At 38.9% G+C, this 23,929-nt stretch overlaps 1 protein-coding gene and 1 long non-coding RNA gene across 15 annotated transcripts; one reads left to right on the top strand and one right to left on the bottom strand.

The window, feature by feature from the left end:
- Window positions 1-2,689: 2,689 nt before the first annotated feature.
- CCDC62 (coiled-coil domain containing 62) lies at window positions 2,690-23,929 on the top strand. Of its 14 annotated transcripts, none has more exons than XM_037878747.2 (13): window positions 2,690-2,799; window positions 3,965-4,125; window positions 5,697-5,889; window positions 7,347-7,513; window positions 8,804-8,905; window positions 9,253-9,424; window positions 9,504-9,605; window positions 10,830-10,918; window positions 12,082-12,182; window positions 18,086-18,290; window positions 19,876-20,007; window positions 21,305-21,397; window positions 23,093-23,929. In XM_037878747.2, the coding sequence occupies exons 2-12, from the start codon at window positions 4,090-4,092 to the stop codon at window positions 21,389-21,391; spliced, it is 1,386 nt and encodes a 461-aa protein (XP_037734675.1). In that variant the 5' UTR covers window positions 2,690-2,799; window positions 3,965-4,089; the 3' UTR covers window positions 21,392-21,397; window positions 23,093-23,929. The 14 variants fall into 14 exon arrangements, with proteins under 14 accessions (XP_037734675.1, XP_037734682.1, XP_043385147.1 ...); XM_043529212.1 differs by having other exon boundaries at window positions 2,777-2,799; window positions 3,917-4,125; XM_043529217.1 differs by having other exon boundaries at window positions 2,798-2,959; window positions 3,917-4,125; window positions 18,110-18,290.
- On the bottom strand, window positions 8,729-11,046 carry LOC119563772. Its single transcript, XR_006285959.1, has 2 exons — window positions 10,628-11,046; window positions 8,729-9,192 (listed from the first exon to the last, which is right to left on the bottom strand). It is a non-coding gene; the product is annotated as an uncharacterized LOC119563772 (long non-coding RNA).

The raw sequence follows: 23,929 nt of genomic DNA, 5'->3' as shown, positions 1-23,929 counted from the left end.
AACGCATTTTCATTTTCATCATCTGAGTCAGATGCCACCAGCAGAAGGTTGATTTTCCTTTTTGGTGGTTTGGGGTCTGTAGTTTCCGCATTGGAGTGTTGCTCTTTTTAGACTTCTGAAAGCATGCTCCACAACTCATCCCTCTCAGATTTTGGAAGGCACTTCAGATTCTTAAACCTTGGGTCAAGAGCTGTAGCTATCTTTGGAAATCTCACATTGGTACCTTCTTTGTGTTTTGTCAAAACTGCAGCAAAGTGTTCTTAAAATGAACAAGTCCTAAGTCGTCATCTGAGACTACTATAACATGAAATATATGGCAAAATGCAGGTAAAATAGAGCTGGAGACATACAATTCTCCCCCACGGAGTTCAGTCACAAAATTAACGCATTATTTTTTTAACAAGTGTCCTCAGCATGGAAGCATGTCCTCTGGAATGGTGGTTGAAGCATGAAGGGGTATATGACACTCTAGCACATGTGGCATGTAAATACCTTGTGACGCCGGTTACAAAAGTCCCATGTGAACACCTGTTTTCACTTTCTGTAAATTGTAAATAAGAAGTGGGCAGCATTACCTCCTGTAAATGTAGACAAACAGGTTTGTCTTCATGATTGGCTGAACAAGAAGTAGGACTGAGTGGACTTGTAGGCTCTAAAGTTTTGCATTGTTTTGTTTTTGAGTGCAGTTATGTAACAAAAAATCTACATTTGTAAATTGCACTTTCATGGTAAAGATTGCACTACAGTACTTGTATGAGGTGAACTGAAAAATACTGTTTTTACAGTGCAAATATTTGTAATAAAAAAGTAAGCAGAGTACACTCTGTATTCTGTGTTGTAACTGAAATCAATATATTTGAAAATGTAGAAAAACATCCAAAAATATTTAATAAATTTCAATTGGTATTCTATTGTTTAACAGTGTGATTAATCAGGATTAATTTTTTTAGTTAATCGTGAGTTAACTGCAATTAATTGACAGCCTAGTAAAACTGTGTTCTCACTTGACCCTTCCCCCTCCCCCCTTTTAGATGATCCAAGTGGAAATCAGTTTGATGCACTTACACGGGTGTAACTCCTCTGACTTTAGTGGAGTTATTTAAATTGGTGTAAATTAAAAGTGAGATCAGAAATGGGCCTCAAGTTCCCAAGATCTGTTAATAGTTTCATATTAAAAGGGTTGATAGAGCAAGGAGCACTGAAAGAATGTAGGACAAGCTTTTTGCAACAAATACTGTAAGATAAGATTTGCATGACTCCTACCAGTCTCATGCGATATTGGCTCATAGGGTTAGTTCACTTAATATGTACGAGTCTGGAATAAACAGTATCTGGAAATCTGACTTATAGTTTGCTGCTAGTATTAAACTGATAGAGTTCAAACCAGGACTATATGCTTAAAGATAAATGTTTGCTGAATTTAAATACAGTGCTAATTAAGAAACTGAATATTAGGAAAAAGTATTGTGAATAAATGTATCAACCTGGCTGAACAACACACCCTAGCTCTTTTTTCAGCTTTATACTATGAAACTGTAACTAGTTCTGTCAATTAAGTAATAAAAGATGAATTATCTTTAGAAAGACTTCAGCTGATTTCTTAGTAGTATTAGCATGTAGCTGGCTTGAGAGAAATTCAAATTGTGGTTAAACCAAACCACCTCTAGGCCTAAGGGCCAAATTTCTTCAATGTAGGCATTATATTGATGTTGAAAGATATTGTTTCATCTGATTGTAGCCACACCTTTGTGACAAATAACTAAGTAACTTCATACCAAAGACTTTTCCTGCTAAATGTTTTAGCATAGGTAGTCTGTAAATTGATGGGCCAAAATTGATGTTGGTACTTGAATATTACGAAATTTCTCTTTGCAACTGTTATGTTCAAATTTTTAATAAAGGGGTGCTACTGTGATGACTTGCAATATATATACAGTAGCAGCTAAAGCTTCTCTGATAAAGTGGTTTTAAATACACCTAACTTCAGTCATCATAGCATATAAACTGATTGTTTTAATTAATCTTATGCCCTGTATCTGACAAGCAACAACTGCCCTGAGATGTTCAGGATATTAGTCACCTTCATAAAAACACCCCTTCTTGTGGCACCTGCATATACGTGCCAGGTTTTGTTAGATATGTCTTATGAATTCAGTTTCGAGCATATATGTTTTCTGTAATTTCACCCATTACACTACTGCATGACAGCAGAAAAGCTCAATCGTTCTAAATCCCTAAAGTGTATTAAAGTACAATAATTTTATCATGACAAGTTTCATGTAATCATAAAATCAGATAAAATGAAGTGCACTTAGAGTGCACAGAAGTACTTATAAGTGCACATAAGTAGCCACTTATACAGTACTTCTAAAAACTAAATACACTTCCTCTTCAAGCTGTGCAAAAACCAGATATTTCAACCCTCTCTCCCCCTCCGCACTAACGAAGGGCAGAAATGGAGTAACTAACCCACTCCGTTCCCGTTCTCCAGGGCAAAAGACTCTGCGTGTCCCCGAAAGGGGGAGAGCTGCACCCCCAGCTCACGCGCCTCTCACCTCACCCCCGGTAGCTGCCGAGCCAAGGGGCGGTGGCCGGCCGGGCAATTAACGCCTATAGGGGGGACTGGAAAAGTGGCCGGCAGGGGGCGGCCGTACCCTAGCCCCGCCCCCCTCCCGCGCTCCTTCGCCGGGCACCGCCCCAAGCCGTAGAGCCGGAGTTCCGAAACCCTCCCCCCCCGAGGTGGCGCTTGCTCGCGACCCAACGGCTTTAACCGCTCGCGCGGCGTTCGAACCTCTCCAGGTAACGGGTCCAGCGCGTGAGCCGAGTGACGCAACCGATAGGGTGGGGCTAATGGAGGCCGGAGGGGGGGGGTCTGTGGGCCGGCTGAGGCGGGAGAGCTGCGATGGAGTTAAGCTAAGCGGGATCGCGGGGGATTCAGCCGCTGGATGGGAGACCACACGTCGGTTGAGGTCCGGGGCTTCGTGTGCTTCAGCTGACGATGGAGTGCAGCCAGGAGCTGCAAAACACGGCACGACCCGGCTGTGGAACTAGAGCCGGCGGGGAGCGGGATTAGGGTTTCCGATCGGCTGGGGCGGGGCCCTAAACTGGAAGCTCAGGACGGGAGCGGCTGCACAGCGCGGACGCCGCCATGGTATAAAACTCGCCAGGTGTCCCCGATACCTTCCCAGCAAGGTGGCGACCCTGCCCAGCAGCCTCCGAACGGGGGCGCCTCTCGGGGGTGGGGCTGAGCTCCCAGCGGTTCCCTCGGATAACGGGCTACAGGCTCTGGAGCCGAGCCCAGCCGCAGGGTCCCTCCGAGCGCACGGAGCTCGGCGGCGGGCGCGGGTTTCCAAGCCGGGCTCCGGCGCTGCCGGGGGGCGCCCGGGCTTCCCCGCCCCTGAGGAGCAGCCCTGGGGGCGACTTGGGACGGAAGCGCTGCCGCGCCCCTCCCCCCCCCCCGCGAGCGGCGGGACGGCCAGGCGGCCCCATCGGCCTGTGGGAGGCGGCAGCGCGAGCTTGGCCTGAGCCCCCGGGGGAGCGTTTCCCCTCAGACCGCCTGGCACCCCCAGCTCTGGGGCTGAGCCCTTAGTGCCGGGGGAGGGGGCGGCGAGTAGCCCCTTCAGTCCCTCTGCCCCTGCGGTGGGGGCTGGGGTTCTAGACCTTGAAGTGTGATTTAGAGAGGAGAATGGAGGCCTGGCAAACTACCGGCAGGGAAGTGGTGCCAGGGACGGGAAGTTGCCCCCCTGGGTGCGGAGAGAGTTAAAAGTCCCTGTGCTACAGGACAGAATTGATTGGCAGCCCGTAAACAGACGTCTCTTACCTAGTGACAGGTTTCAGAGCGGTAGCTGTTAGTCTGTATCAGCAAAAACAAGAGGAGTCTCTTTTATGTTTCCTCTGTTTCACTGGATGACTTCAGAGTATGCTTATACCAGTATTCATTGATGTATTTTTTAAACTCTTTTAGCGACCTCATTGTACAAACATACCTGCCCACCAAGACCTACAACGCTTCAAACTGAATCTTAAAATTGTAGAAAATATTTATCAAGACCCATTAGTAAGTGGTGAACACCTGATCACAGAATACCTATGAGTTCATCATTACCTCTCTCAGCTTCACCCCAGGTAAAAAAACCAAACAAACAACACTTTAAATATGTAGCATATATACAAAAAGAAAAGGAGTACTTGTGGCACCTTAGAGACTAACCAATTTATTTGAGCATAAGCTTTAGTGAGCTACAGCTCACTCCATTGGATGCATAAAATGGAAAATGCAGTGAGGATGTTTTATACACACAGACCATGAAAAAATGGGTGTTTGTCACTCCAAAAGGTTCTCTCTCCCTCTACCCCCCACTCTCTGGCTGGTAATAGCTTATCTAAAGTGATCACACTCACTCGCCATTTCCAGCACCTTGATTATCATACACATTGTAAGGAAGTGATCACTCTCCTTACAATGTGTATGATAATCAAGGAGCTGGAAATGGCGAGTGAGCGTGATCACTTTAGATAAGCTATTACCAGCCGGAAAGTGGGGGTGGGGGGAGAGAGAACCTTTTGGAGTGATAAACACCCATTTTTTCATGGTCTGTGTGTATAAAACATCCTCACTGCATTTTCCACTTTATGCATCCGATGGAGTGAGCTGTAGCTCACGAAAGCTTATGCTCAAATAAATTGGTTAGTCTCTAAGGTGCCACAAGTACTCCTTTTCTTTTTGCGAATACAGACTAACATGGCTGCTACTCTGAAACATAGCATATATAGTTTGTTTAACAGGAAAGCATTCATTGAAGTGCAGAGAGCTTCAATCAAAACTGCTAGGTATTAGTTTTTCTTCAAGTCGTACATCAAAGTAAGATGGAGAATAGGATAAAGCATGCTCTCCTACTTTATACATCTTTGTAAAAAGAAACATTGTAATCTGCTCTAATTTAATGTTAGTAGAATCCTGGAAACCTGTAATGGTACAGAAAGCTGAATATCTCTGGGGATTGTTGTGTAGATTTAGGCCCTGATCTTACAGACACTTACAATTTTTGTATAATTTCTTCAAGGAGATATCCTTAATTTTACTACCAGGAATAAAATTAAGCGTGTGTGTAAATGTTTGCAGATTGAGGCCTGAGGTGGTATAAGAGGCTGAACTGTTGTTTTAAGTTACTTTATTCTTCATCAGATAGTTATCAAGAGTTAATAAATGTCAGTGTAACCAAATAAAAGAAATAAGGTTTGAATACTCCCCCCAAAATGCTAAACTATTTGTGTATTTATCAAAGTGTAAACAAGAGATCTCGGATGATCTGATTTCAGATGTGAAAAGATGATGTTTAATTTTAGATTAAATTTAAAGATGCTAACTAATTAGCGTGGGTGATTATTGCCACATTATCGATTCTTCTTTTAATGTTGGAATTTGGTTATTAAAAGTAAATTACTATTTAGCTTTAAGAGTAGGCTTTAATTGAGCTATAAAAATGCAATTTCTGATTTTTATATTGAAATTTAGGAAGGCTCTAGTGCTCTCCTTGGGTTTATTTTTGGTGATTTTAAATGGCTTATTGAAATGTTTGTTTTAAAAATACAAGTAGCCACCTCACAGCATTATATAATGACATAACATGTTAATTAGATAGTTTTGTGATTAATTTCTTGTTGCTTGTATATGATGGAGCAGTTTCTTTCTGTAGAATCCTCGCACAGACCTTGAGAGCAGCACCATTCAGAAACAGAGGAAAGAACTCCAGCTGTTAATAGCAGAACTGAAAGATCGTGATAAGGAGCTCAATGACATGGTTGCCGTGCATCAGAGACAGCTACTAGCCTGGGAAGATGATCGACAAAAAATACTGACTCTGGCAGAACGATGCAGCAGGCTAGAAAGTAAGTACTGTACAATGTAAGGCCCTGGTCCTGTCAGCAGATTCTTATGGGTAGATGTTTGTGCCCTTGCAGAGCCCCCTCTGTGTGTAATAATGTTACAGCACGTAAAGGATGTTTTTGATTTTTGATTTTTTTTTTTTCCATCTTTCCAAATGTTGTTGTCAGTATTCTTTCAGAGACAACAACTTCCTCAGTGGTACTAAAATTGTCTGATTATTGATTGGAAGGAGATGGACCTGGTAATTTGATAATCTTTTCCTTCTCAAACCGCATGCTGATTCCATGAATCCTTACTAGTGAAAAGTATCATTTAAAAAAATTGCATCATAAAATATGTAGGAAAAAGCACATAATGTTGTAAATCATATCTTAGGAGTGTTGTTTTAATGTAATAATAAACTATAGCAGAGTGTCCTTAACTTGGCTATTTGGGATTGTGTGTTTTTTTTTTTTTTTCTGAACCTCTCTTGTTTTTTAAACATTCCCTGGATTATTTGGATTTTACCATCTCCCTTTCTGTCCCACAGAAATCTAGCTGCTCTTCCTATGATATCCTTATAATCTAACAGCCACTTTTAACCTGATTATAAAAATAATTTGGTCTATTGAGTATTGTGGAGTTTAATTTTCAAGTCACAACCTGCTACTGAAAGGTCAATCTGGTTGGGGTGCCCCTTAAATCGTGACTGTCACTTTTTGTTGTTCATCCCTTTGCTGTCCCCTTATCCTCAATGGTGTGTCTTCTTCTGTCAGCCCCACAGGGTACTTATTTTTTACCTCTTTCCTCACTAACTTTTTCCTCTACATTCTCTGAACATTAAGAGTGTAGGAATTGTTGCGTTATTTTAACAATGAGATTTTAGCTCTGTACCATCAGGAATTAGGGCACAGCTGTGACATCATCAGGAAGGCACTGCCAGCCAATCAGAATGAGACTTTGGGCGATCTGTCCCCTCAGCCATGTTTAAATGGTATCTCACAACAGAATGAATATTCTATGTGTCTTAGATTACCATGGAAATACTAGAATGTCATGGAGGGAAGGATCTCTTTAGAGCTTATTAAAAGATGATTTGTTATAGCAACTCTGAAAGCAGCGAGATCCTTTGCACTTCTGAAAGAAACTATTACCTGAAAACAGTTATAATTTTTTGTTTTAAGGACTGTAAATTTACTTCATTATTATAACCTTTTAACCTGTGTAGAATTTATATAAAATACATATTGATAACTCTCTCTGCAAACTCAAAAATGTACAATTAAGTAGGGAAGAAATATGTCAGGTAAAAATCAATACGTCTACTTCAGGATTATGCCACTGTGCATCCATTTCTAGAAATTAAATGTTTTTTGTACTTTAAAATGCTGTGTTAAAGTACTTCTACTTTTTAAAAGATGGTGTGCGAAAAATCATTTAAACTATTTGCTCACATTAGATACCTGATCTCTTTCCTCAGATGAACTACACAAAAGAAATGAGATGATAAGAACACTAACACAGAGATTAAAGCTCTTAGAATCTCAGCAGAATGATCGTAGGACAACACTTGAAAATACTCAACAGAAGCTTCAGGAGCTGTCTCAAAAAGCAACAGATACAACTCTTCATTGTCAGGCCCTGGAGGTAGGTATTGGTTGTGTTCATGCAACTCCCACTGAAGTCTGCAGGTATTTTCTGTATATAAGGACTGCAGATTTAGGCTTCTATATTGTTCTTGTCTTTGGGTCAAATAACACTAGGTTAAGGTATTATTCTAATAAGGTTTTGTGATTGCAGTCTCTATTTGATTGGTTTCTGGGGAGCGCCACTTACCAGTGAGGGGATGCCAAAACTGCAGCCATTAAACTGACCAACTGCAGTACTTGCCATTTTATTATGAACAGTTTTAGAAAGCCATTGCTATAAATTTAACTTGCTATCATGAATTATAAAATCTTGTCATCAGTTTAAAGATATGTAAGTAATTAAAACTGCAGTTTTTTTCATGTCTTTTTGTTCATTTGGCAATTATAACTTTATCTATCTAAAACACAATTTAAAAATACTATTACAATGTAGTTCAGTAATACTTTGCATTTTCTATATCCTCTCTTACCTGATCTTTTAAACGTTAAGTGTCACACAAGCTCTATAAGGCTGGTTGGTGGTAGCATAACCATTTTACAGATGGATAAGCAGAGGCACGGATTGGGTAAGAGACTTGGCTGTGATCATATGAAAGAGCTGGGAATAGTACCCAGGAGTTCTAACTCCTAATGCCCTGTTCTAACCAGTAGACTATAATACAGAATGGGATATCCATAAGTTTAGCTCTGATATATACTAGCTGAACAATGCAGAGCTGCCTCTGCTGTATCTTGTTTTATCCCCTCATTCTCTGTTCCCTTCCTTGATCTAGAACTCTTTGGAATAGTGTTTCCCAAACTTGGTGTTTCAATACTTAGGAATTTCTGAACCTTGCTGTTAATTCTTTTTTTTTTTTTTTTTTAAAGGTAAGAACAAAAACAAAGTGAGCTGTTAATGGTATTAAGATTTTTTTTTAAGAGTCCTATTTTATCCCTCCAAAACTTGTTGCTATTTAAATAGCGATTTATGTCTTCAAAGCCATTTATAAATTCTTTCACCACCCCTCCTCATTTTACAGATGGATAATCTAATGCACAGAGAGGAGATATGACTTGTCAAAAGTAAGAGTGTAAATTGGAGGACAACCAGGATTAGAATTTAGGAACAACTGGCTCCCAAGCCCCAGTTTCTACTCTCTAAACTATGTTGCCTCCCTCTTGACATTTATTTAAAGTTGTGCATATATTTATCAGAAGAAAGAGCCCCTTGATGTTGCATTACTGAAAGTTTATTTAGTAACAGTGTAACTAGTCACTAGTTGATACTTTTTTCCTTCCTATTTATTAGGAGAAAAATCAAAGTCTCAACTGTTCAGTGTTGGAGCTGTCTGCTAAAATAGGCCAGTTACAAGCTAGAGAACAGGAACTCATTACGATGCTAAAGCTAAAGGTAACATCTGTCATCTTCTCACTGCATGCCAAAGTATCTGAACAAAACTCTAATGCCATTACCTAATGTGGTGTGATCAGATTGCTGGATGGTTGACTTGACTGAAAGTGGAAAAATCTTCAACAAACCAGAAACCCATGTATTCAGAAAGCATAGTGGACTTCTGTAAACACCATTTCTGATTGTCCAGAGTTCAGAGCAAATCGTCTTCAATTCAGCATGAGACTGTTAGTAGAGTGGGAAGCTTTCACTATTGCATCAGCATCTACCAGACAAAATGAGAAGACCTAGAAAAGAAGATAAAAGAAAAAAATATTTAAGTATGCTTTATTTTCTTATTTTTGTAGGACAAAGATATACTTGAAGCAACCAATCACATTACTGAATTTACGTCTAAATTTAAAAAGTTAGAAAGTGCATTGCGTGCAGCTAAGATGGGGGAATCCAGTATCAATAAAGAAAAGCAGGATTTCAAACTGAGACTGAAACAACTAACATTTGAAATGAATAAATTAAAAGGTAAGTAATATAACTGACACCTACTCCACTGTAAATCTGAGTGTATACCTTTCACTCAAGAACACACTTTATTTTAAAGATGACCTCAGTGAAAAGACAAAAGAAAATAATGAACAGCGGGAAGAAATCATACGCCTCAAACAAGAAAACAACTACTTGAAGAATGAGCTTGTACTTAATGGTGAGTGAAGGGCTTTAGTGCCCAATTCTCGATGGGTCAGAGGTTTTCAGATTGTGGTCTTTGCAACACTTGCTGGTGATCTAGAGAGAGCTATCTCATCGTATCCTTCCCTTTATTGGCCCCTGTTAAATTATATTAAAAGAAGCTAAAAGTATATTCATAGTATTGCTTTTCTACTAAAGCAATTTATGTAGTTGCCACAGGGATCTTATGTGAGCATGAATGGGAGGGAAGGTGGTTATTTGGATTGTGAATGGGGGGGATAGGTGGTACAGGGGTCAGTCTCTGTGTTAGTGTTTGAGAACCTCTGATCTAATGTATTAGTAACATAGGTAAACATGAGTGACGTTTTTCCCCTTCTCTCACAACTGCATAGAAAATGGTGAAACAATTAAAAACAAAAAAATGACTCTTAAAGCTAGAGCTAATAAAAAGACAAGAGTCTGTAACATGGCTGAGGCTGAGCTTGTGAGGTGCTGAATGCCTTCAGCTTCTCCCATTAGCAGTAAGCAAATGTTGGGAAGGAGGGAGAGTGTTCATTTGGCTGCTATTCTCCCGTAATGAACTCTTGGTTTAAAATGCCCTAACATGAAGACCTGAATAGCAAAAAGGAGTGAGTGTATGTCTTGGCATGTGCACTTTGCATTTGTGTGTAGATATTGCTGTTACTGCAGCAAAATAGTACTAAGAGAATGCTGCTCTTCCATAGTTCAAAATGTACAATTTGCCAATGGAGGTTGAAGACTAAATAAGAGATTCTGTCCCCTGTTGCGGGGAGCTTTAAGCCACTGACCTCCCCCATCTCATCTGCACCAAGCATTGACCCCTCGTGTGTTTAAAACCATACTTGCAGCTGTTTCCCCCACACAGACACAAAGTTGGAATTTATTTCTGAGTTTGCTTTTTCATAAAGGAATCTTAAAAATATAACAACAAAGATAAGCCAGTGAGTGATGGTAATATGAAATGTATTTTAAAAATATTGCTAAAAGTTGGGTGCCTGTTGAGGTGAAAAACCATACCTGAATGTTTTATTTAGTTGGCCCATGAGTTATAGAAAGAGGTGTCTGTCTTGTTCATGAAAAAGCATTGTGTTGATCTTGAGACTTTTTAGGTTAATATTACTTTTTATGACATTCTCTCTTGTGTGTATTTGAGATTTCTCTTGGCTGTATTTCGTTTTGCACTTTGATTTCTATGGGGAAAATAATTGTTTTAAAACAGTTGAGAAAGCAAATAGACAAGATCAGCTTCTTCAATCTGCCAAGTCTAAACAAGTCCGGACCAACACAGAACTGTCCAATTTGCGGCAGGTATGATCCTCATTGCATTTCTTTTCTGTGTTTATGAAGGCAGTTTTCAGTAATAACATTTGTCTATATAGAACTATATACAAATAAATAGAATTAACAGTTCAATTAAGTAATACATTTTGTTCACTATTGCTAAATCATGGACCCACTGTAGATCTTGAGCTGCTTATGACTAGCAACCTATGGTATAAATCCCTATTTTTTACATACTGATTATAGTAAGTAAAGGTTAGAGCACTGATTTTATGTCAAAATGTTTGGTGTTGTGACAAATATGTTCCATACCCACACAGACTTAGGCATGTGCTCAGCTTCACCCAGTGGGAGGAGTCCCACCTTGCCAGTGTAAAGTTAAGCACATGCATGAGTTTTTGCAGAATTGGGGCCTAAGTCTAGGGGGGGAAATGACCATGAATTAAAATAAACAACTTTACCAAATATGCATTGCTTTGATATTTAATAAGATACATTTTCAGAATAACTTGTCATTATCTGTGGAATTAAATTGTAAAAATTTTGGGCCTTGTTTTCTGAGCACCCACAGTTCCTATTAAAGCAAATGGGAGCTGTGAGTGTTCTACACCTTGGAAAATCAGATCCTTTATGACTGAAGTGAATTCACTTGGTATTAAGGGGCACTGTGTTGCTAGATGTGCTGTCCTTTTTCAGAAGAGAGTTAAAGCCAATATCCTGATGACCTGGAATCTTTAAATGATCACATGGCACTTTTTGTAAGTGTAGCAGTGTTTAGTCTGTGTGTGTTTTGACCATAATCCAACTCTGGTAACTTTTATTCTGTCTATACAATTTCCACACAGTATTAATTGAATATAGTGTTCTGTACTTCTTGCCTTACAGTGTTGTGTGGTATTGTCCTATTTTGCTAAGCAGCTACTGTTTTTTTTTCAATCAGGGATAGCTGCATTTTTAATAGGGTTTAAAGTAATTCCTAGGTAGAGCCAAATCTTACATTCCCATTCACCCCAGACTCCCATTGGAAATGCAGGATCAGACACTTTTTTTTTTCTGTTTGAATATCAGTGTTGGATTGTAAAATGCTCTGGAGATCTTTTGAGATGAAAAGCAGTATATTAAAGTAAGATGGCATAATATTCCTTGTTCTTCAGCGTTTCACTAACTGTTTTATCACTGTCTGGAAGTAGATCTATGTAAAACAGCAGCATGATCTGCAATTTCTTCATTTCAACTTGGAGAGTTCTCAAGAATTTTGGCAGAAACACAAGGGGGAGGCACACGAAACAAAGTAAGCTTGGTGAAGTGGCTTTCATAATTGTTTAAGGAGAGAATCAATCATGTATGACACAGTTAGTATTCTAAAAAAATGTATACTTCAGCACTTTTATACATTAAAATATGACACCTCTGGCCTGTGAGCCACAAATATGCAATACTGTTCTCATGTAGTTTTCGGTTATGTGGTCAAGAGACATAGTGTATGTTAGTCACAGACTAGAGCATCGGCTGAGTCAGACAACAACTACTACTGTGTAAGAAATAAAATTTTATAAAATCAAATTACATAAACTAGTATTAGAGTAAACATAACAAATCTAGTCCTAAATGTTTCTAGTAAAATAAGCCATAGTAAAAATTACTATTATTCACTATACTATCTTTTTATGCCTGCTTAATCATTCTACCTTGTAACATTTCTTTAATGAATTTGATCCTTACTAGTGTTTCAGATTAAGTGCCTGTCAGACTTCTGGGGCTTCCTTGTTTTTTTGTTTTTGTTTTTAATTAGTCAACATTAAGTTACTGTGTCTACAAAAAAGTAGCCGGGAGCACTTTAGAAGAGTATGCTTCTAGTGGATGTACCTTATGCTATTCTTAGCCACGTACTTTTAGCTGCATGCTTTTCCTCAAAAACGGTGTAGAATTCAAACAACTATTTTTTTTTACACCAAATGACTTTTATTCCTAATGCCTGTTGTTTGTACATGTGGTTACATGTACAGTATAAAGCTTATATTTTCTCTCACCTTTAATATTTTTTGTTATTTATATTGAATGTTAGCAGTGGTTCTCAACCTGTGGTCCGCAGACCCCCGGGGGTCTGCAGACTATATCTAAGATTTTTCAAAGGGGTCTGGCACCTCCATTTGAAATTTTTTCAGGGGTCCACGGATGAAAAATTTTTGTTGACCACTGTCCTAGATTAAACTTTCCTTGTTTCCCAGCATGAATTCAATCCTTAGACTGATACGTTGGTGTCCATTTCTCTCTCTCTTGTGAAACTGCTAAAGAGCGGTCTGGAGATATGGAGCATCATGAAACTGGCCTATTAATATAGTGTCTAATTTTTAAAAATTCAAATGGCTTTTGTTTTCAGTCTGGAAAATCGGAGCACAATTTATAGATTCAAGTAGAATTCCTACAGTATATAATATGGGTAAAATATAAAAACTCTCTGTTCCTGATCCTGCAATGTACAATGCATGGATTGACAGCCCCACCAGTGTGCCAGTGGGGTTCTGTGTGGGCACAGCTCTTTGCCTTTGTATCACACATTTAGCACAGGATGAAGCCACAATCCTACAAAGTATGGTTTATTACCAAATACAATTCAAATATTAAATGCAGTATTTATAACTAGAGTTCTTTATCATGCCGTTGTAGTATCGGTTTGGTATTATCAGACCTTGAAAGTAGCAACGAAAAAGACACAGTTAGCAGTGAAGGCACTCAGAAGATACCTAAAGAATATGGGACTACGCAAACTCAGAAATGCAGTCTAAAAAAAATCTGTAATATGTGTGAAGCAAAGAATAGCCAGCTAATTAATGTGTCAGACATGGAGGAAGGTACCTTGGCTCACTTAAATCAGCTTCAGAAAATCTGTAAAGGTTTATCACATGGACAAAAGACTTTGTTTATGGAAGATGAAAAGCAGAATGCTTCAGTAAGCACAGATGAACTAGACAGCAGAACTGTATCTGATAGAAACAGTATGAGGTCTGTGGAAGGCAGGGAAACATCTCAAACTTCACAAGATGTATTTCTAAGCAGAGACCAACAAAACTTCAGAGCATCTTTACCTATACACGAGCATTGGCTCAACTTCAGTCCTCATTTAGATTCATTGAATTGCTGGCATCCTGGGTCAAAGCAGTCTGACAGAACTGATATTGAATGTAATGATCAGACAGAGACAGTGGGAATTTCATGTGACCGAAAAAGCAGAGCGTCTCCTGGTACACTTCCCATAGATGAATCTGGCTTCTGTACTCTTAACTCCATCATAGATAAAGCTGCATGTTATAAGCCACTAACAGATCTGGAATGGATGCAGATTTTCAGACCCATAGAAGGAGATGGAAATGTGTGGTGCAGAGCAATTTGCAACTGTCCCAAGACTGCACATGGAATAAAAAGTACCAGCTTAAAAAGGTTATGTATTGTTACATTTGAAAACCCAAATCTATAGATACAGCTATAATTATGTAGAGGCGAGTGGGATGGAGAATGAGTTTCTGCATATTAAGAAGTTTTAAAGAAATACTGGTATATTTTGCAGGCTTTGGGAGCCCCCTAAGGAAACATTTATGTACGTAGTGTTATGCTGACAATAGGCAAGGAAATTCAAAGCTCTGACTATTCTGATGGATGTACCATGACAGCAGCTGTTCACTGAAGAGCACTTCGCTTCAGTTTCCCTCCTCAGATTGCTTAATTTTTTTCAGTTATCAACATTATTATACAAGGACGTAATCCTTTGGATCACTTTACGAAGAATTCATCCCTGTTCCCACTTAGCTCTCCACTAGACACAGAAGAGGCCCATTTCTTCAGCTGGTGCAAATTAGCTAGCACAATTGATTGCAATAGATTTACACTAGTTGAGGATCTTGCCCAGAGACTATATTCCAACATCCAATTATATGAACTTTATGTAGGGGCACGTTTAAAGTACTGACTCTTTCTTGTTTGTTTAAAACAATACAACAACAAAAGTTGTATAGGTCCATCTCCGTTCAGGGACAAAAGCTTGATGAATAGACATCCGTTTGAAATGGAATGCTGTTCCAGAGCATTCCCACATAGCTTAGTTTTTGCACTTGTAAACCAGCTTTTTCATTTGGTTAGAGTTACTTTGTACTGTCCATAAATCATCTCTCCCCATCTACTCCCCTTTCTTCTACCTCCTCCATCCCACCCATCCCAAAAACCTTGCATCCTTTCCTAGAAACCCTACACTCCCATTCCAGTGAATTCCTGTTTGAGAATTAGTTATAAACTTTGTTAACTTAATCACCTTGCCTCTGCCCCCCAAAAGTCTCACTTGGGAACAGATTCAACCTTGGTAGTGCAGGGAAGAGTAGATGTCACTTCCTTCTGCCAGTGAAGGCCACTCTACCTTGCATGGGATTTGCTCTGTGAGGTGCTTCTACTGTTGCCCTCCCATGAGGATTTTTCTTCATAGGAGCCCAACTGATGGAAGATGTGCTGTCCTGGCCACGTCCATTTCCCAGCCAGTGCTATCCTCTTTTGGAATCTGCACTAAATGCTTATTCGCTCCTTGGATGAGGGGAGGTTGAAGGTACCTTTTGCCACCACAAACCCGCTCAGTGTGAATTTACTGTTGCTTGGGGTCTTTGCTAGGGTTTGCACTCTTATCCAGGGCTTGACTCTTGATTCTGTAGTCTCTTGGTGATAGCTTAATTGGGTATTCAGTCGGCAAAGGAGGGTGCTTCCCTTGTCAGTCCATCTGACATTTTGGCATGAGTCATTGCCGTTTTTGTAATAACTGTCGAGGGATCTTAACTCCGCTGATGAACTGCCATATTTTTATCAGGAGAGAGTGTGAAATTTTATATTGATGGCACAATCTCCATTTTACGGACTACAGTGACTCTTTCTGTTGTACTAACAGTTGCTGCATTTTGTTTAATGGACGTGAATGTGGGTTATATTTTTGAAGTTGGAGCACGAAACTGGCTGGTCACTGTACTGTTGCTGGCCTGCACTCCATTTGGTTTGAACAAGGCCCATTTGTATCTTGAACCAAACCACTAATGCCAAATTCAAGCCTGTTCATTTCCTTTTCCCATTCCGCACGCTGTCATCTTCAAAGCTGGATCACTGTGTGGCATGACCTCCTAAACCAAGAGTGGTAGGCCCTCAACTTCTCCTCATTCATATCCCTCCTAAAGGCTCACAAATGTTAGTGCATGTCAATCAAATGCACTCTGGACCGTACCATTTTATAAGTGGGTAACTAAAATTAAACAAAACAGTTCTGAGATAACTTCTTCCTTTGTGTCTTCCAAAGCATCTTTTTTAGATTGTAAATTCTTTGGGATAGGGACCGTCTGTATTGGCCCTGTAAAGTGTGGTGCTTAATGGTGGTCCTTAATGAATGTCGGGTTGCATGTAAAAATGCATTTGGTATTTGGTAATTCCCTATAGATGCAGAAATGTGTCCAAAAAGGTGATTTTGCTTATTAGAGAGGGAGGATCATAGGAAAACATGCTGAGAGATGGTCAATTCTTAATTTTTAACTTTTTAAAATAAGAATAACACAACATTTAAAAAGCTCCATTAAAGTGAAATTGATTCATTTAGCAGCTGGAAATAAACAAGTGGTTGCACAGCTAGAAACTACTAGTAAACCCCTGAGCACACATGTAAACAACTGTGAATAAGCTGCAGACTACACTAGACATTCTGTGTAAGCAGACCACAGGATGCAGGTGATCCTATTTATTGTTTAGAATCATTGCAACTTGCTGGCTTTCTAGCAATTATCCCAGTTCAGTGTCTCTAACATCTATTTAGAGCACTAGTACAGTGTGTTTCCTGTGCTGCCATATGTGAATAGACTGATTTCTGGTTGGCTGAAGTTTTTATTATTTTTTGTAAAACTTCTAATTAGTATTAGTAAGTGGCTGGTCAAACTACAGAGCAGTCAGAGAGGTTGGCATAGATTCCATGTGGTGTATTGCGACAAGATGTTTGTAGTTTTCCCCCTATCCTTGAGCAATATTCTTATCAAGGGTAGAAAGTAAAATTAACTTTTATTAGAGAAAGAAAGAATATGTGTAACATTCAGTTCCTTGATGGGCATATTTTGGGAGATCCTATTGTTGAACTGAAAGTAAGTGTGCTAGAGAGGGCTTTGTGATGCTATGGTTGAGTATCCTGATAGTAGTGGGTCAGCGTGCTTGGACACTGGTATTGTGTTGGGTGTGACTATTACCTTAACTTACAATTCAATTGCTTTTTTAATATGTGGTGGTGTGAAGAAATATACTTGAGCAACCTGAACCCTAAATTAATCTTTTTTTGTATGTGGAATTATGTATAGGTTGAAGTCCTTTGGCATAAAAAAGCTTTACATACATATTAAAATATTAGCGATATCAACTTTGGAATTTTCTCTCTTCTGAGTATACTACCTGGTCTAAAGTTCAGCAGAGAAAGCTGAAGGTATAAAGAGATGATGCTGTATGTGAAGTTCTAGGCTGAACAGGTCTTGCATGCTGTTGGGTGTGTGTCCAAAGGTCAGGCCTGATCCTACACTGCCTGATGTTTACCTCCTGACATCTGAAACAATACACCTTTAGCTCCACACTCTGAAACCATATCCAGGCAGTTGAGTTTTAGCTGTAGTTACAATTTCATGAGAAATTGTATTTAAATTCTGTCCCCCCTACCCACTGTCACCAAAAAAATCCAGTGTAGAGAAGGGTGGGAGGAAGCTGACCAGTGATGTCCAAAGTGGGCAAATAACTTTTAAACTCTTAACATTTTCGCTTTAATATTTAAAGCTACATTTTTAGACTTGTTTAAAGGAGGTTTTCAATAAGGGAATAGGTGGAGTCAGAGTATGAAAGCATGGGGTGCTGCCTTCATTTAGATATTTTGAGGAACCTTGATACTTTTTGTGCTGTCATTTAAGGTAAACATGCTAAGCATATGGTAGTATATCCGCTTCTTCGTGAAAGTATTTCAGGATTCCTCTCTTGTATTCAGAAAATTAAGGCTGGATCCATCAAAGCACTTAAGCATGTAAATAACTTTAAGAGAGTAATGTCATTAACATAGTTAGTCACATGCTTGACTGCTTTGCTGGATCAAGGCCTAAGTGTATTTATATTGCATTATGACTTTTCTTAGTGAATTTACTGGTGATATTGTTTCAGGAAATATCTTAATTATATTGACAGTGAGGAACGTGTGGATCAGAATTCCTTTTACTCGGACTCTCCCTGTTGTTTGACGTCCACACAGAAGAGAGATGGGCCCCAGAAATGTGAGAAATTCTTCGATGCAGACCTCCCTTCAGAGATCAGTAACTTATCAGTGATTCAGTCAGCAAATAAGTGCACCAGTCCTACTATCAACTATGTCAGTATCTAGCTTCATAATGTGGTACATTTAGTTTTAGGATGGCTAAAGTTAGAGTGAATGTACTTTCACAAAAGAGTGAGTTTGCGTCTGGTTTTTATTCTCTCCCTTCTATATATGAAGTAAATTAGACTTTTAAAAAGGGTTTTAAAGTGTATAGTCAAGTCACAAATCATGTATAAAAAAGCTGATTTATTTTTTTTACACTGAGTTATAGATTATTAAAACTGGAATCACTTTAAAAATCTCACTTGCTTGTCATGTCTTTGCCTTTTAAAAATATTTTAAAATAATAATTAATTTCACTTCCAGTTTCTCACCATGAGTTAGCATGATATTGCGGTATTTAGGTTGCAAATGATGCAGGGCAAATGATGCTGGCCTTATTGATGGTGCCAGCATAGGGGGCAAAGCCAGAGGGTCTCCCCTTTGCATCGGGGACCAGGTAATAGCAAGCATGCTTACATAGCGCTAGTCACCATTACTCAATCCCAGTAAATCTTGGGATCTGAGATTAATTGGGTGCTGCTATTAGAGGTTGATGGGCAGAGGTTGTTCCTTTGTTCTGCTTGCTGACTGGAAACTTCCCTCCTTCCCATCTCTCTATTCATATTCTTCTTAGTCATTACAATATTGCTGTTGCGTGGTTATAATCTGCTTTTGCACTGTCTTGATTCCACTTGTTGCCAGTCTGTGTTTGCTTTTTGGGTTGTGCAGATTGGATTTATTTATAGATTGCAGGAAATGTTGAGCAGATTTCTATTTGCACCTTTTGTGGGTTTTGTTCTGTCCATCTGATGAGGATTGCAACTCAAGTTTGATCCTAGGAGCAGGAGGATAGTTCACCATTCCCACATAGGAGACTTCAAATCAGTCATTAAAACTATTGGGGCAGGCATGAATTGTCTCTTGGTCCCTCTCTGATATGGTATATCCCCAAATTCCCATTCTTTACATTATTAGGCATCAACCCACCATTCTGTTTCAGTATCATTTGGGTCTGTGGGAACCCCGTTGTGTGAGAAAATGAGCAGTAACCCAGCACAGCACCTTTTGCAGTGTCATTTAGGCTAACTGAAGACCTAATAGGCCTAGGATTAGGATCTGGGCCTAAGAATTAAGCATGCCTCTCTAAACCTGGAGATATGCTGCTTGTTTATAAGTATAGAAATGGGGGAAGATCACATTTTCAGTTACCACCAGCTGTCTCTCCTTTCAGCAGCTGCCAGGACAAGTTGCTTTATTGAAGCTAGTAAGAAATTTGCTGCCTTTTCATCTATTTGAAACACTAGCTTTTGTTTCGTCACTGGCACCTGTCTTTAACAGTAATGGAGTGTGTATGTGTATATGCATAGCAAGATGCAAGCTGTTACCCTGCACAGACCTTTCAATGGAAACGGTAGCATTTAAATTTGTAACCATTACAGATTCTGGAATGGCATTGTATGTTACAATGTATTTTCAAAGTTAGGGTTTTTTTTGTTTTGTTAAATAATGCCCAGTGGTAATTCTTCACATTTGCAATCAGTGAACATGTTTTAAAATGATCATTTAATAACTTTGGTTCAATTTCTGTTTCTTCTAGGACTCCTGTTCACCAACAAGTAAGCTCCAGCGTTTGCTGGCTGAGTCTCGACAGATGGTTGCTGATCTGGAGCTTAGCACGCTGCTCCACATTAACCCTTGTTGCAGTCCCAACAGCAGCAGTATTAATATGGTATTTATCACTTTCATATGGCTAGATTTAGAATGTTGGGAAGAGTTACTGTGAACATTCTTTTCCTTTTGTTTGGCTTGTACTATGACATAGACAATGCACTCTTAACACTTTACTGATGGAAAAATGATTGGATATTTATAGTGTCTGAGCTAAACTTGGCTCAGTCTTGCACCCCTCTGTCTTCATATGGTCAGGACAGAATTTGGCTCCTGTGTCTAAACACAGGGAAGGAAGAAGTTGTTTTGGAGCAAGTTGTGGCAGGACAGCAGATAATGAACATAATTCTGATCTTAACTCATCCTTTTCTTATGCTTCGTATCATTTGCGGGGAGGAAGGTGATATCAGAGATTTAATGTGTGGTATATATGATCTGTTCTGGTACAGACATAAATACTCATTTTTAATAGGCTAATTTCTTTAGTTCTTTCATTGCAAGATTAAAGATAATGTATTAAGTCTCAATGGAAGTGCATGAAAATAATCTGTATGCAGTTATCACAAAAGTAGATCTTATCAGCGTGCCCTATTAGGAAGATTCTGTACACAGAATATTGATATATTAAACTTTGAAGTATGAGCTGTCTTCAAACATGAAGATGAAAACTTCGATCTAGTTTCAAAATAGTTTTTAAAAACCATATTTAACAGGGTTTATCTAATCTACACTGGCCAACTAATTTGGTTTGAAACTGAGTTCACTGAGGCTGTTTTTAAATTGGGCTTTATACCATTTAAAGCTTGATTTTAAAGGATCCAACATAAGCCTTTGACAGGTGTATGTTTGTCCCTGCTGGGTTATGCGCTCTCTTAATTTTAGTTATTTTCTGCTGTCAGCTGGGGGGACAGTTATAGATGGATTATAATGATTGAGATTATTTTATTATTCTAGGTGTAAATGAAACTCTTCCCCTACCTCTTTGCCTTATGTACTCATCATCACATTTCAAATCTCATCTGAAAATTTATTTTTCTCCCTAGCCTATACCTATTAATTTCACGCTCCTGCTACAATTTTATTTTTACATCATAACTGTATTTTTTTGCATGAAAGACAATGCTATTTTATAGAGACTATTAGATGCTGTCTTAGTGGTAGATTGCTCAGTTAGGGCAGATAAATGCATATGCATATCCCTGCTTCTCGGGTGAAAAGAAAAAGGTGGGAAAGAATGAGATGAGTTGGAGAGCACATAATTACTTTTCTCCAGTTTTGAACTCAGCAGCTGCATCAATTTTTATGATCTACTATGACGTTTTTAAGTCTGTACTTAATCTTTTTATTTTATATTATAGACAACAGAACTTACAGAAGCTCTTTGCAAAGCGCAGCTGCCAGCTATGGAAGAAAGTGAGACAAAACTTTCGCTGTTTTCTTTATGATCTTGAGTAAGTCTTATTTTTTATTTTGTAATGTTTACAAATGCAGCAATAATATGTATTCTTATACTTAAGATGGGCCTAGTACAAAGCTCTAAGTGCATCTACAATAAAACCCATATACATGAGACATATAGCAGCAAACCGATGTTAGCTAATGCAGCCAGTAACTCCTCAGACATCTCCTTCCAAAAAACCTTGGGCAGTTAAGCCTTGCAACTCAAGCCCTGATCCTGCAATTCAGTCCATGTGGGTGATGGTCTGTGCCGCACAGAGCCCCACTTAAATTAGTGGATCTCTGGGAGGGCACAGCAATTCTTTCCATGTGCAACAGATTACAGGATGAAGGCCTGAGGCATTACTGGACCAAAGAAGTGGGGAGTGAATTCTGGAGTCAGGGGTCCTTTACTGAGAATGCTTTGTCTCCAGCTCCGAGAACTGCAAATCTAGAGATGATCATATGGAGCTGGCCTCAAGGAAATAAGGCTGACTCTAAAGTATTATTTGATAGTATTTTTGTTGTTCCACGCCTCCCCTCCCCAAAAAATTCCCACTGTCCAGCACCACCAATTGGTGTAGGCAAGGGACTTGCAGCCAGCAATTTAAGCACCATGTTGTCTAGATCTATTCTGAGCAGGGTGAGGTGACATGGTTAAATGCTGCTTGGGTATGAACCAGAGTTAGTAACAAAGGAAAAATGCTGAATTAAAAAAAGCCCACGATAGATGCAGCCAAAGATGTATAGAATCTTTAAGCCATTGTGGGCTTTATATATCAATACCAACAGCCTGACTTGCATCTGGAAACCAGTCAGGCATGGAGTGCTGATGTGATATGCTCAGAGGCAACGCACTGCAAAATGCTGAGCAGCCTGAGCCTGATCCAGCAGAGCACTAAGAGACTGTTTAACTTTAAGCTTGCGAGTGATCTCATTTACTTCGGCCAAGAAAGAACTGAAGAAAGGCACTTGTCCACAATTACTCACTGCAAATCCTTAACAAATACTCCTAGAGACTGTTGCATAGTTCCTATTTAAACTCCCTTAAAAATTGATATAACTGAATCCAAAACAATCATCACAAAGTTTATAGCAGACCAGAAATAACTTTTAATGTATGTTTGTACATTTTTATTTAAAGGCATAATCAATTAATATTAACTGCTTTGAAATCCTTAGCTGGAAGGTGCTCTGTCTTAATTTCCTATTTAATTGCCAAAGCTCTGGCCATCTTGGGCTTCATCAGTCTGTCATTTTTCCTCTAGAAAAGAGAGAATAATTTGGAGGGAGTCTAAAAGCCCTAAAACAGGTGAAAGCAATGAGAAAAATGATACTCTAAGGTCTTGGTAGCTATAGCATGCACCATGGCTTGTAAATCCTGACTCTCAGGATTACATAGGGCAAAAAGGAGTAGTCCTTGTGCAATGAGAATTGCAGACCTGTTAAGTGTTTACACAGAAATGAAAAGAATCTATGTAGCGACCCTCCAGTCATGTCCCTGAGGGAGACTGCTCATATGCACTTCACTCTATAAAATAACTTTTTTTTTTTCCCCTTGACATTTCATGTCTTTCCTGGTATTTCTATTTCTATTATGCCATGAAAAAAAAAATTTAGAGTTGTAGTTTCAGTTTGTACTATTAGTAGTAGTAGTCGTCACTTTTCAATATGTTTTTAACTGAGTTTTCCCCCCCTCCTTTAACCAGATTCCTTGCATGTTCTCTGGAAGAAACAAACATGACATCCTGACTATCTGGCAGGAACAAAGAAGATGTTGTCCTTATTAATTAAAATACATTTTGAGAACTGAAGATCATTACCACATTTCCGCTACAATGGACAGTTACTAAACATTTGGCTCTACCTCTCATGAATGTTTGAAAATTTTGCAAGTGCCAAAAAGATGTGACCGTATTCTAGAATGTATTCTATATTTGTGAATAATAACTTAGAATTACGCTAAGATGAAAAACTGCTTTTTTTTATAGATCAGTACTCAGGTTAAATGCTAGGGTTTTTTTTAAAAGTAACAATATAAAATGCGTAATTCTTTACTCCATGAAGATGAGGTTTTTTTAAAATATAGAACTATTATTATTACTACTTCCATAGTTGTGCATAAATATTTGGTATTTACAGTGTATAACAGCAGAGTGTTCACTCTGTTTTAGTTCCGGACATTTTGCCATGTAAATAGATATGAATAATGTTTATAAGAAGTTGCTAATTAGCGAAGTAACAAGGATATACCTCCTACATTGCTGAAATTGATGAGACCCTTCACCCACAAGATGGGCAAAATAACTCTCCCCAGTCATGGGCTATTTAGTCTAACACAAGCGTCTTAAAGATCACGAGTTGATATGGATGTTTTTAGTAGTATATGACATGGATTTAAAGTGTAGTCTTTTTAAATATTTTAACTATGCCTTTTGTATCTGTGACTTATCGGAAAAGTAGAAATGATCCATTATAGCATTTGAAAATATTTTTAACAAAAAAAGGCCATACAACCTAATAAATTCCATTTTTTCACTTCTGAA

This window comes from Chelonia mydas, chromosome 15 (assembly GCF_015237465.2).
Source record: "Chelonia mydas isolate rCheMyd1 chromosome 15, rCheMyd1.pri.v2, whole genome shotgun sequence".
Taxonomy (NCBI): domain Eukaryota; kingdom Metazoa; phylum Chordata; order Testudines; family Cheloniidae; genus Chelonia; species Chelonia mydas.
Note: the sequence above shows the minus strand (reverse complement) of the source record. Positions and strands in the feature narration are given on the sequence as shown.

Bases quoted from the DNA above. Each gene is read 5' to 3' on its own strand.
- CCDC62 (XM_037878747.2), top strand. From the start codon at position 4,090: ATGAGTTCATCATTACCTCTCTCAGCTTCACCCCAG. The intron at 4,126-5,696 runs GTAAAAAAACCA...TTCTTTCTGTAG, and splicing joins CTCTCTCAGCTTCACCCCAG to AATCCTCGCACAGACCTTGA. The intron at 20,008-21,304 runs GTATTTATCACT...TTTATATTATAG, and splicing joins ACAGCAGCAGTATTAATATG to ACAACAGAACTTACAGAAGC.